The sequence below is a fragment of the Lacerta agilis genome, chromosome 5 (assembly GCF_009819535.1).
Source record: "Lacerta agilis isolate rLacAgi1 chromosome 5, rLacAgi1.pri, whole genome shotgun sequence".
Classification (NCBI taxonomy): domain Eukaryota; kingdom Metazoa; phylum Chordata; class Lepidosauria; order Squamata; family Lacertidae; genus Lacerta; species Lacerta agilis.
Window position 1 is genome coordinate 21532876 of NC_046316.1, and position 13491 is coordinate 21546366.

Below are 13491 nucleotides of genomic sequence, written 5' to 3' on the forward strand. Positions count from 1 at the left end.
TTCAATCCCTGGCATCTCCAGGGAGGGCGGGGAATATTCACTGTTTTGAAAAAAGCCAGTCAGTGTGGTCAGTACTGAGCTAGATGTACTAAGGCTTCCAATGTTCTTAAAGCATGGGGCGGCAAACTACGGCCCGGGGCCCAGATTCAGCCCAATTGCCTTCTGTATCCGGCCCGTGGATGGTCCAGGAATCGCTGCGTGGATTGGCATGCGGATTCTGATCGTTTGGGCTGAGCCATTTCTCCCCTCATGCACACTGCAGCAGCGCCTCCTCCCTCCCTCCTCCTGGCTTCTCCCCACCCAGCTTAGAGGAGGAAGGGGGCTAGGCCTTGTTGAGCCACGGTTGGCTGAGCACCATTCTGGAGCCAGCCCTTTTGCACTGTTCATCATCCCTCCGCTGCCACCGCCACCAGCGCCAGCCCCTGCCGCTCACAAGTCACGGGAGCTGCGGTTGGCTGAGCACCATTTAAAGCAGAGCAGCCCCTCTCTAGAGCCAGCCATTTCACGCCACTCAACATCCCTCTGCCGCCAGCCCCTGCCACTCGCAAGGCAAAGGCAAGCACCCACCGGGGCTCATCCGGTGCTGTGGAGAAGGGAGGGGAGAGTTGGGGGGATAGTCCGCCCCCCCGCACAAGGTGTAAGGGACAGTGGACCGGTCCCCTGCAGAAAAAGTTTACTGACCCCTGTCCTAAAGCTTTGGACAACGGTGGACACTTTTGTCCGGGGCTTCTTTTTTCAGCCAGAACTCAGCCTCAGCACCTCTCAGGTGGGCACCTTTGCCACTATAAGAAAACAAGGGAGGTGTTCATGGTGAGTTCTGGCATGTCTTTTTCTAGAAAAATAGTACTGCTATTGTCTGTTCCTCTGAACTTTATCTGTATTAGCCACTCTTGTCAGGCTCAGAGGATATACCGTGAAAACCTTGACCGTTTGCCCAGGTTCAGAGAAGGAAGTAGTATGCCACCTACTTCCTGCAACAAATTGTGCCAATTCCAGATGTGTTTCAGATCCATCAGGCTGGGGTGACAAGAAAGACATGAAGGCATTGATGCACAGCTATAAAGGCTCATTGGCTTAGCAGGGAGGCTTCAGATGACCACCCTGATATTACATTGTTCTGATGGTGTATTCATGTTTCTGCCATTAGCAATTATCTTGTCATAGTTCCATGCACAAACATAGAATTACATGGAAGTATATGTCATATATACTGCATCAAGACTGAACAGTTTTCATCTTGCTTTTGGGACTCCTGGTCTGGCCTTCTTGTTCCCTGCATGATATTTAATGAGGACCACCTTTGATTCAGTAGTTATCTCAAGACCAAATCCTTGACAACTTTACTTCCTTGTTTAAAGGCTAAGAACCTGATTTTGTTTTCATCATTCTGCCATTCCTTCACTCTGACTGCCTCCTCACTTTTATCTTTTGAAATGCCTTCAAAGTGTTCAGCATATATTTGTGACCAAACATCTCTAAGGGAAGGTAGTCTAATTACCCAGATCTCTAAAACAAAGTTGGCTAATCCTTAGTTCACCCCTCCCCCATTTTTTCCTGCTTCCCTTTAAGAACCTACCAATTTTGGTGGTGCCAGCTAGCGGGGTGGGGTGGGGAGGAAACCTAGTGCTGGGGTGGGCACCCTAATGCAGATTCAAATCACCCCCATCCTCAGTCATCAGATCTATCATTTGATGAGCAGAAAGTGTCGGCATCTGGGGGTTGAAAGGCCAGCTGGCTATGTCCCAGCTGGATCTTCTCCCTCTTAGCCTTCACACTGTGGAGATTCATCGACCTCTGGCTCCGACGTAAATCAGCGACTCAAGCTAGTTGACTTGAGCACACTATACGTAGCAGAGTAAACTGCACAACAGAAGAGGCTGAGGCTATGGATACATACTAAAACTACAGATTTATTTTGCATAAATTAGGACAAAGAAACATGTCATCTCTCTTTGCTGTCTTCTCAGAGAGAGTCTCAAAACAAAAGCAATACACAGAGCAGGAGTTCCGCTCATGGGACCCATCAGTCTGTGCTGGAATGTAAACAATTATATGACACACAACAATCCCATGTCTGCAACAAAAGGTGGAATGGAATCTCCAACAGAAAGGGGTTGATAAACCCTCCCCCTCAGCTAATCTGCATGGCTCTAAGTTTGCGTGCGTACACAAGAGTTTGGGGTGGCCACACCCACCACTGGAATGAGGGACCTGGAGGGTTGACCAAGGGTCAATGATCAAAAAAAGACTTGCTGTTGGTTAAAGGTGGAAGATGATAAATAGCTGGAATGGGATTTTCGGAGATTGGGGGGGGGAGGGAGAGAGAGAGAGAGAGATGGTGAAGATATTCTGGTTTTATATTGTATTTTTACTGATATGGCTTTTCCCCATTGAATTTTAGAAATTGTGGTTCCGTGAGTGAGTAGACTGACAGTTCTCTTTTGGAGTCTTCGGACGCACTGCACAGAACTACATTTCCCAGAGTTTCTTGGGGAGAGGAAATTAAATGATTAAATCTTAGTAAGAGCCAGTCTGAACATTATGGTAAAGACAGGTGCTGTGCATCTGGTTTTCCCTCTGCAATGGCTAATAGAACCTGTCTCGTAGACTTAGGTCAAATTTATGTGCTTGCCTGTCATCAGCAAGTGGAAGCAAGGAGATGCCTAGTGCTGCGTGACGTCAGGACATTGTGTGGCTTCTACTGCATGTTAAAGAGAGTGATTCATATAGCAGCAGTTTCAGCACTTGGCATGTGATTACAATAACAACTAATCTGGTCCCCAATTCCTGATGTAAATTTAGCAGAAACATATGCAAGGGGGGGAGGAACCACCCAAAAGAAAAAGAAACATCCATATGCCTTTTTTTGGGGGGGTGTTTCTTATTTAATTACACATTCAAAATTATTGCTTCCCTGAACCTGATGAGAAAACAGAAATGATCTAAACTTCCTTTTAATAGCTTGGGAGCCTGCATTTATGATTACTCATTTATTTGCATTAAATTCACCAGCCCATCTGTTCCACTGTGCTTTGTACATTCACTGGAGACTTAAAAACATATTACTTAAATGTATTAGGAAGTCAATGATTACTTTAACCAAGCAAAGCGATCGAGTTTCTTCTCCCTGAATTCCCATCCAGAGACATTTCTTACATCTTATGTTAACGAAAATGATTTACATTCCTCATGCGCACAGCATGCAGTCACTGTTTGGAATCCCAATTAAGGCTGACATTTGCGGACGAGAGATGTGTAGGTGTGTACTAATATAAGTAAATATTAGCCACAAGTGAAACCCGTGGGAGAATTCGGTTCCTTTAGCCTACGATGTCACAAGAGAAAAGCTTCCTTAGAATAACTAAACTTCTGATAGTTGAAGCACGCTGTTCCAAAATAGAATGAGGCCTGTTTCATTCTTTCACCCGAAAGGTTTTACTTTGTAACAGGAAAAAAAGCACACCACAAAATTTAACGAAGAATTAAAGAGCCTTATTGAATCTATTAATTTTAACGAAGTGTAAATATAAAACATTTACACTTCCCGCACCTTCCAGGTAGTGATGGGTGAACTAGCCTGGGCTCAATTCCAAATTGGCTTGGCATTCTTAGATTGTATTTTGAAGGCATTGGGTGTGTGGGTGGGGGTGTGGGTGTGGGTGCAGGAAGCTTGCTTATTTTCAGAAAGCTCCCTCTCAGCTTACAATGATGGATTTCAGATATGGATGGTAGACAGCCGCCACATCTCTGCGGAAAAGCAATTGGGAGAATTGACCCAAATAATAAAACTGACCCCAAACAGGCTTGTAAGTTTTAGTTTCACTTGCTATTTTCAAATAGCCTCTCTATTTTCAGTAAGTTTTCAACTCACCCTCAAAATCATGGTTTTTTATCCTAATTACCGTAAAGCCCACTAAGCCTGGTTTTTAAGGCCCCAGGAAACTCTGCTGCCCCTGTAGATAAGCCTTCAGAATCAGGGAGTTATCTGAACCAAAGGAGTTCTGGCAGAGTCCCTTTATATATGCTCTGTAAGGACTACTCCTACCCCCCTGTATGATAGGCAAGAATGCTGCTCTAGCATGAATCCCAGAGCTAAGGATAATCACGTGCAGTGGCGGAGGAAGCGTCTGCGCTGCCCAGGGCGGCAGTGCGGAGGCACCCCTCTTGGGGTGGGGCACAATGCGTGCGCTGTGACGTGATGTCACGATGCACATCGGATGAGGCATGGAGGCGAGGGGCGGGCCAGCAAGGAGGGGTGTCACACTTGTCGTTGGCCCGCCCCTTGCCTCTTATGCCACGGGTCCGCAGGGTGAAAAAGGAGGAGCAAAGCAGGCGCTTGAACGCGCCTGCTCTGCTTCCCTTTCCCCCCCCTTTCAGCAGCTTTTTTTGTGCGAGGGGCGGGCCAGCGAGGAGGGGGCGTCATGCTTGTCACTGGCATGACGCCCCCTCCTCGCTGGCCTGCCCCTCATGCCAAAAAAAGTCACTGAAAAGGGGAAAAGACGGCATGCCCCCGTTCGGGGCCCACCCGGCGGGGTGGGGTAGGGCGGGGCCGGCCAAAGTGTCACCCCCCCTCCCCTGGAACCCGGGGTGGGTGATGCCCACCCCCTTGCTCTGCCCCTGGTCGCGTGGACAGAGGGAAGGCTTACAATAAGTAAGCTCATCCATCTACTCCCATGGTTTGGTCTGAACTAGCCATCACACACTTACAAGATCCTTCACTTACCGGTAATTTAGCAGGTCACTTAAACAGTTTTTGCAAGTCACTCATATGTAGAAGGTATGGGGGAGCATACCCCTTTCTTTAACATTATGTTGGAAGATTGTGGCTCTCATCTCTTCCTCGTAGTGGCTACTTTTATTCAAGCTGACTAGACATAATTGGTTTGATGAAACGGTCATTAGGGCCACTTTTGATACATGAACTAGATGTCTTTGACAAGACATAATTTTGCTGTCTTTCACTTACTGTATTACTGTTTCACACAAAGAGAGATTCTGGCAAGTCACCCCAAATTTCTTTCAAAAACACATTGATGTATGAATATGACATTGATATGGAATTTTCCCCAAAATAAAACGAGGTGAATTTTAGAAGTCCTTCTGCATTGGAATTTTACCTAAGCCACATTAATTTGTGAGCCTTTTCCCCCCCTAAAGTGAAATTTGAAGCAACTTTGAATTGAGAGTTCTGCTTAGCTTAAACATAGATTGGAAATTCAGGAGAAGTTGAAAGAATGTTGATCTTGGGAAATTTCTTACAGCTTTTTTTGGAGGGGGATGGGGGAATTTCATATACAGGTATGTTACCACTAAATGTTACACATACAGTGAAAATAGGGGTGAATTTGATAAGACCTGGGCCTGGCAAATTGTATATGGTGATTTTAAAGAATTCTTAAAATGTATATATGCCACTACTGCGGCCCATATTTCATAAGCTCAAAAATGGAAAACGAACGAGGTTCCAACTAAAGAAGAATGACAACTTAAGCTGACAGAATATGCACAACTTGCAGACTTATAGAATAAGAGAACAAGAACAACTTATGTTTGGAGAAAAATGGAAAGTGTTTATTGAATATATGGGGGGAATTGTGTACACTTGAAAACGTTGGCAGCATTAATATAAATTCAACAGTGTAAATTAAGTTTTGATGGATGTAATAATGGAAAACTGAATGGTTTAGTCTTTGTAAAATACGCAGGGATTTATGATATGCAAAATGAACCATGGAAAGAGAAGAAGGGAAGTCACTGATATTTTAAGGATGTTTAAATGAGTACTCTAAATTGTAAAGCAGAAATTACACACACACACACACACACACACAAATGTGCAATATATATATATATATATATATATATATATATATATATATATATATATATATGTAAAAAAGAATTCTGTGTTCAAAAACTGATAGCTTTTGAAAGAGAATGATAACATTCTAGCAAAGTTAAAGATGTGTCTGAAAGTCTTGTTCCTTGTTTTTACAGGCAAAGAAAGGCAACTATGCATTCTTGTGGGATGTTGCAGTAGTGGAGTATGCGGCATTGACAGACGATGACTGCTCCGTGACAGTCATTGGAAACAGCATCAGCAGCAAAGGATATGGGATAGCGCTCCAGCACGGCAGTCCATACAGGGATCTCTTCTCCCAAAGGTAAAACTGCTCAGGCTTGAACCCCTTCCCCAACATCAAGCCGAGTATCCCATTTGCTGCTATTTAGAGCCTTGGCCAATCAGCTGCTTCTGGGTGAATATCGCTTGTAGCAATGCATTTTAGTTCTGTCGCTTCTTCAGGGTCACAGAATGGCCCATCTGGTTCTCCGTTCAGGTGAGTTTGGGGAACGCAGGGACAGAGGAAGGCAACGGCCTTCACAGCCTCTGCATGCTGCAAACCCCCAGGAGCAGTCCAGCCCTTTCTAAATTAGGCGAAGAACTGTGTGAGAGTAGAAAACCATGGCTACAAATTAATGAAAAGTGTTAAGTGGGGAATAATCAGTGAGAAATTTGTGGTTTATTATTCTATGTTCAAAGATAGGCAAATGAGAGGTGCTCCTAAGAACTGCTTTACCTTTTTCACAGCAACAAACCCAGGTTTGCTGCTCAACAGGAAGCTGCAGTCAAGTCTGTCTCTCTAATGAGTATACCTGTATGGTAATATGTTTCCAAGCACCTTTTTGCCACATTCATAATTCATGGCTTCTTGCTCTGCTCTTCAAAATACCAGATGTATATTTTAAAAGCATAATGGGTTGGATCCAGATTTAGCCTTCTGCAAAAAGAGGCTGCTTCTACTAGCAGAAAGAATAATTATTGACATTCTGTGAGATCTCCACCAAAACAAACTAACAGAGAACCAGGATTACCATTTCATTAGGGCAAGTCCTGAACAACACGTCACCTACATTATCAATATGTGCAATAGTGATTGCATTTGGTTTAGTGTGTCTTCCTTTGGAAACAAAACATGAGCATTCCTGGAAGTCTGAACTGGCAATTTAGGTGAAAAAAAGGAAAGTGGAACAGGCTGTTACCTTGCTGAATAACGTTAGCTTATATAATTTTTCCTGGGAGTGTGGGATTGCATCAGGGGCACATGGGAAAGTTTCCAGAAGCAGGAAAGGAAGCAGATGGCATATGTTACCATTTTCACTCTGCAGAAATACTTCCACTCTCCTTTCCTCCATATATTTCCTCTTATATTCACTCTGATCATGATAAGTTCAGGTTCAAGATGAGTCTCCCTAAACTAAAGTCAATTAACACTTGATTTATACCAGGGCAGTTTGTTGGGCTATCCAAGTCAGTCAGAGCTTTTGTCTGTTGGCATCCATCTATCTTGAGTCTGCCATTGAGGGTAAAGTCAAATAATTGGAGAGTTACAGTGCCTATTGTGGCTGTAGAGACCAATATGGTGGATGTCAGCAGACCCCCAGTACCTCTGAGCGTCTCCCGGTAGGCATGTCTCTGGAATGGCATGCCCCTTCACTCCAGAGTGCCTCTCTGCGACCCTTCTCTTATGAGAAGAGCACACAAGTCTTCTAGCATCACGCAGCAAGAAGAAGGAAACATCCGTAGATCTAAACTACGTTTTATTTACAATATATACAAAGACTCCATGTTTCACATCTGTGTTCTCCAAGCTCTGGCAGAACAACAAGTGTGCAGCAAAAGTTAAAGTACAGTACAATAACACTCCCGGACGGAAGAGATAAGGCAGTCTTCCGTTCCCACACTCTCTCAGACACTCATGTGATTTAAACTAATCACACTAGCATAGCATTGGGTACACAAAATCCCAACAGTGGAGACATATTTTATTGTAGCTGGGGCAGATATTGTACATCTTGTACAAAATGTGTACATGATCAAGCCTGCATGAGTCAGAGCAGCCCAGTCTGATTATCTGTGGATCACCAGGATCTCAGGCAGGGCTGTTTGATATCTTCAACTATTTGCCGGTTTAGGATCAGCAGTGCTTCAATGGAAAATAAATTCCACCACCCCCACCCCACACACACTTGAATTTGTTTCCCACAATCTCTTTGGAGGAGTACAAAGCTGTTGTCAGTGACTGGTATGATCCTTAAACAGAAACACTCAGAGCATCTGCATGAAGTTTGCAGTTTTTCCCTGTTGTGCCTAATTCACGGGTTTTCATGCCTGTCAGTTGTCAAACTAAATGGGGCTATGCGTATGTAAGGTAGTGCTCTCTTAAGTCTTGCTGTGCTGATATGCAGTGCTACAGAAGCTGATTTGCAGGAAACCATGCCTAGCTCTACAGTTACCTGTTGGCTTTTGTTTGGGGGATCAAGGCTGCTTCCCATTCCAATTCTGCCAGTGTCCATTGTTTTCTGTGTCCACATCTCAACCACCCCAGAGCAAAAATCTGGCAGGACAGGAATTTGGCAGGCATTGTTAATCTATGATTTGGAGCTCTTGGGACCTGGAACTAGAACAAGGTCAATTTCATAAACCAAAGGAAATGATAGGCAGGAGAACAAAGGAAGAATACCTGTTCAGCCCTCTTGTGGTTTGTAGGGAGGGGATTCGTTAAATTGGGCCTGACAGGTTGGGGGTTCTCTGCTGTACCTCTTCTGGCTATCAGATTTAGTATCCTAAGGTCTCTTAGTCAAGCCTTTCTTCATGGGCTGTCGCTGCCTATAATTGTTTGTACAAAGGCCATTGGACTTCTCCTGTAATTGGAGATCTACTGCACTCCTACCTACAAGCACAGAGTTTTGTGCTTCAAAAGCACAGTTTGACAGTGTCTGCTTCCTCTGACTGGTCACAGCTGGGGGTTGCTTTTCATCAGGGAGATGCTTCTGACCTCACAGGTGAGGCTTCATTTGTACTAAGTAATGTTTATGTGCCCAAAAGCCATTGCTCAGCTACTGCTGGGACATTCTTTGCAGTGGGTGGAAGCAGTTACCCACCCACAGGTAGGCTTGCTTTGCAACCCAGTAATGTTTGCATACTCACATGTAGAGTTTTCTTTCCAGCCTAATAGAGAGTTGTGACCAGTAATGGGAAGAATGCCATATAGAACACCATAGGTTTGGTCTCAACATTATTTTTTACCATTATGCATGGCACCAAGATAATGCTGAAGAAAGTATTGTGCCACAATTTGCTGAACAGCAACAACAGCACCACCACCACCACCACCCCCACAGGCACATTGGTAGATCCAACCCAATATGTTGAGAGGCCCTTACTTATTTACAACTTTCTGAGTGTGTTGTTAATACTGATTCCTGCAAAACTTTGCAGTGTTCATATCTCATTCATTGTGCAATTGGGTATACATTTTTTTTGGTAGCAGAAACCTTGCCGGTTGTCAAGTTTATATACTTTCAGTTGCAGATTTCCTCTGCGCAAGCTTTCCTTGTAGAAACATAATGCTTGTGGTTTTCCCTAAAATGATCTCTGCAGGATCTTAGAACTACAAGAAGCTGGATACTTGGATGTGTTCAAAGAGAAATGGTGGCCACGAATGGGACGCTGTGATCTGAACAGCCACACCAACGCACAGACGGATGGGAAGGCCCTGAAGCTTCACAGTTTTGCAGGTGTCTTCTGCATTTTGGCAGTGGGCCTGCTCCTGGCCTGTTTGGTGGCAGCCCTGGAGTTGTGGTGGAGCAGCAACCGTTGTCATCAAGAGACACCCAAAGAGGTCCATAACTTTTATTCTTATCACAATTAAGTGTAGAGAATGTAAAACTTACATCAAACTGAAGCTGTGGAAATCCAGTTCACTGGATTACAATTGCAAATAATTACATTTAAGCACAGGTTTCTTTCTTTTTAAAAATTTATATCCTTTTTCCATATTTTTTTTAAAAAATCCCTAATGTTTGTGTTTTATGGAAGGTACCAAAATGTCAGCTCTGGCAACTAAAGTCCTGTATTTATTTATAGAGCAGATACAGCCTGGGCAGCAGCAGCACTGCAAACATTCCCACATTGCCCCACCATTGTGCCTCAACCTTGCCATGGAGAGACCATCTTTAGGGGTAAGAGAGTAGCTCAGGCACCATGCCTTTGGCCCCCTCTATTAAAACTGACAGACAAGGATGTTTAGGGCTGCCTTAAATACACAGATTCAACACCTCCTGATTCCTGCAACAACAACAAAAATCCCATGTTTACCTGCTGGCCAAGTTGGTGCCAGTGACACATATCCACATAAGTCCACGCAAAGTCCTGCACCACATGTCACCTGCTCCTTGACCCCAAGGACTGCTTTTTGCCTTTCTGGTTTGGTGTTAAAATACTCGACCTGGAATATGGGGAGATTGAGAGCAATTGTAAGGCTATTAACCTCACTTGGGGCCCTCATCTGATTTTTGGTTAAGGCAATTGACGCAATAATGCAGTCACCAGGTGACATGAATCTTGAATAACAAGCTACATAGGTCAGGTGGGATCTAGTGACTTCAAACAATTTAATAGTTTAACTATATATATTTTTAACTTGGGTATACGCAACTCATGATTCACCAAGCTGGAGACAGCTCAAATATAGTCACGTATTGTGATCTCACAGGAGCTAAACAACCCTTCCTGCCCCCCCTTTTTGCAGTCCTAGGTAAACTACAAGAGCATGAGGTTTATTGAGCTTCTAATAGGGTCTGTGTTCAGCATGGTGAATGTTTGGGGGGAAGGGTGCATACGAAAGCCACTGAACTGGTTGTTTATGAAATGGCCCTTCTCAAGTGTCTTCTGCCACCATGGAGAGATTATTTCATTCCAAGATGTGAAGTCTCCATGGTAGATAGTTGCTGTTAGCTGATAAAGCAGTCAGAGAGAGATTGCAGAGGATGATGTGAAAATACGGCAACAAGGAACTTCAGCATGTTCCCATGTGCTCTTATGTAACTCAGTTTTCTTTGTGGGGGAAAGTATCCCTTTACAAAGGAAGTGTGGGAGCGAGCAGTGCATAAATAAGGCAAGCACTTTTAGAGAAATATGTAATGCTGTTTTCCTTTGTGTGAACAAATGAATGAATCTTTATTCCACTCATTAATAACACAATAAATCATTCAGGCCCCATCCCTGGTTGATGTCCCCCCCCCCGCCACCCTTGTCTCTTTCTAAAAATAAACTCTTCAGAGCTAAATGAGCGGCTTTTAGTTAAGTATCTCTTATAGTTGGAATATGAAATTGCCTGTTATCAAAGGTTTTTCTTGCAAATATTTCAAAGCAATAATAATCAACCTGTCATAGCCATATCGTGCAAAGAGACAGCATCTGTTTGCATCTGTTTCAGTCTTTAACAACCTCACCTCTCTGTTGGGCTTTGAGACATTAAGGCACTTTAACCTTCTTTTCATCTCGAACAGATGCTTTGTACCACAGGGTTATGACAGCAGCCACACCCCGACTGGGGAAGAAGAACACAGGGCCTATCACTTTTAATTTTTATTTCTGAATAGCCAGAGCATTGCACTAATTGACATGCCTACCACATACAAGCTGATGTGAAGGCTTATCTTCTATAATGCTACTTGTCATTAACATTCCACTTGTCTGGATTTCCTACTTGTTCATTCAATTTGTCCTCCAAGTCCTCAGCTACCATGCTTCACATCCAAGTCGGAGAAATCATTTTGTATGTAAGTCCACTGTGCATTCTTTTAAAAGGGAACTTTTTTTGGTAAAAAAAAATAACTTACTTAATTTGCTCACGTAGCCCAGAGTATCATGAATCCATTTCTTATTCACCGGGAGATGATGTGTGGAGAATTCCATCTATGGGCAAATACACATTATTAGTATGAGGGCTGAAACCTTTAGTTCGTTCAGTTAATAGTTAGTGAACTAAAACTAAATTGTACTGAACACTTTAAAGTTGAGTCTTCTGCATGTTCGTGGCAGTAGGGATGTTTGAGGAATTTGCTCTTTGTGGATCCTGGTTCAAAGTAGCCTCTTAGACTAATGTGTGAATTGAAACATAGTTTTTTTTTTTGGGGGGGGGATTTTTCACCTCCAAATTTGTAATGCAGTTCTAAGCTCAAAAGACACACCCAAATGTGCATTATATATACATATTGTGCTTTGGGATTTAAAAAGCCTATAGAAATGTATACTATGAAATAAAATAAAACTATTTTGTGAGAAAATAGGTTCAAAAATACCATTCAAATACAAGTTTTCATGCATTTTTATATTAACCCCCCCCCCTGCAAATTAATGAAGAGGTGAGACATAACTTCTGAATAAACCCTTGTGAAACTGACACATGAAATAAATGCTGATTTGCCCACTGCTACCTGTCAGTATTGCCCAAATTTCAGGGCACAACTAGATATGATGTGGAAGAAACATATAAACCAACTGTGATCAGGATCTCCCAGAGGTTTTTTTATCTGAATGCGGTGGGACAAGGCCTCATACAGAGCTGTGGCAAGTGTGGCAGTAACATTTCTCTCCCACAGCATTTTCCTGACTGAATTCCCCCCACCCCCGGTGGTCGCTGTTTGTCCTGTAGGGGAAAACCTATGCTGCAATTTTAACCAGGACAAGAGAATTAGAAGTTGGGGAGAGATTAAGTTCTTCTGTCCCCCAGAATCACAGTCCTTGTTCTATTAACAAAAAAAAAAAAAAAATAGTGGGGGGGGGGGTTCATGGATTTCCTGCATCACATTACTTCCCCTATAGTAAGTAAGTAAGCATATTTGGGCAAGTAAATCCATTGAAGAAAGTAGGAACTGTTTCTGAGAAAACTTTGATAGGATTAGGATGTTAGCTGATGGTGTGGTGGCAGGGAGGCAGCCAGAATTAATGAGAACAATTTTTAATTGATAAATTTGTAAGATAAATGTTTAGACCTTTCGTTCTAGAATGCCACTTGAACGAGAGAGAGAAATGTATTATAATGAATTAGCTGTTGGTGATACATGCACACTTGTATAAACTGAATCAGTTATTGGTTGAAATGCAAAATATTATTTATAATCAGTGGACGGATGACCAATTAAAACGCATGCTTTCTACCCTGCATTTCTTGTCACCACTTCGAACATGGCGGGTTCTCAGTGGAAAATGGAACTGCTGATTTAGTGTGTTCAAATAGGGCCCCTTTTACATCTTGCCAAACTGCCGAGTACATTTTTCTAAAAGGTGTGCCCAAAGTGTATCTCACACAACAGCCTTCCTCAGGAGTTGTTGGAATATAACCTCCATTGTCCGCAGCCAGAATAGTCAAGGGTCATGGGGATAGTCCAACGACATCTGAAAACCTAAGACTGGAGAAAGCTGCCATACCATGTGTGAGCAATGCACAACTTCTTCTTTTTTAAAGTATGTGTAAATGTGGATGCACATGAGTAGGTAGCCTAAGCTCTGGTCCTCAGTGGAGCTGGGCAATATTTCAATTTGTTGTCTGAAACCAGTTTCAGACATTTTGAGCTGGCAATACATATGTGGCCCACCAGCACAGTGCATTTCACTCCTACATGTGCTGGCGGCAACCAGGGAGC

The 13491-nt window shown here is 43.3% G+C and overlaps 1 protein-coding gene across 4 annotated transcripts in view; it reads left to right on the forward strand.

The window, feature by feature from the left end:
* Positions 1-13491, forward strand: part of GRID1 (glutamate ionotropic receptor delta type subunit 1) — a 668524-nt gene that overhangs the window by 638518 nt on the left and 16515 nt on the right. For 2 of the 4 annotated variants that reach the window (XM_033148827.1, XM_033148826.1), the window contains exons 14-16: positions 5998-6164; positions 9443-9683; positions 9934-10023. In XM_033148827.1, coding sequence (XP_033004718.1) covers positions 5998-6164; positions 9443-9683; positions 9934-10023 — 498 coding nt within the window. Of the gene's footprint in view, positions 1-5997; positions 6165-9442; positions 9684-9928; positions 10024-13491 lie in introns of those variants that run through there. The other 2 variants (XM_033148830.1, XM_033148829.1) reach the window with 2 other exon arrangements.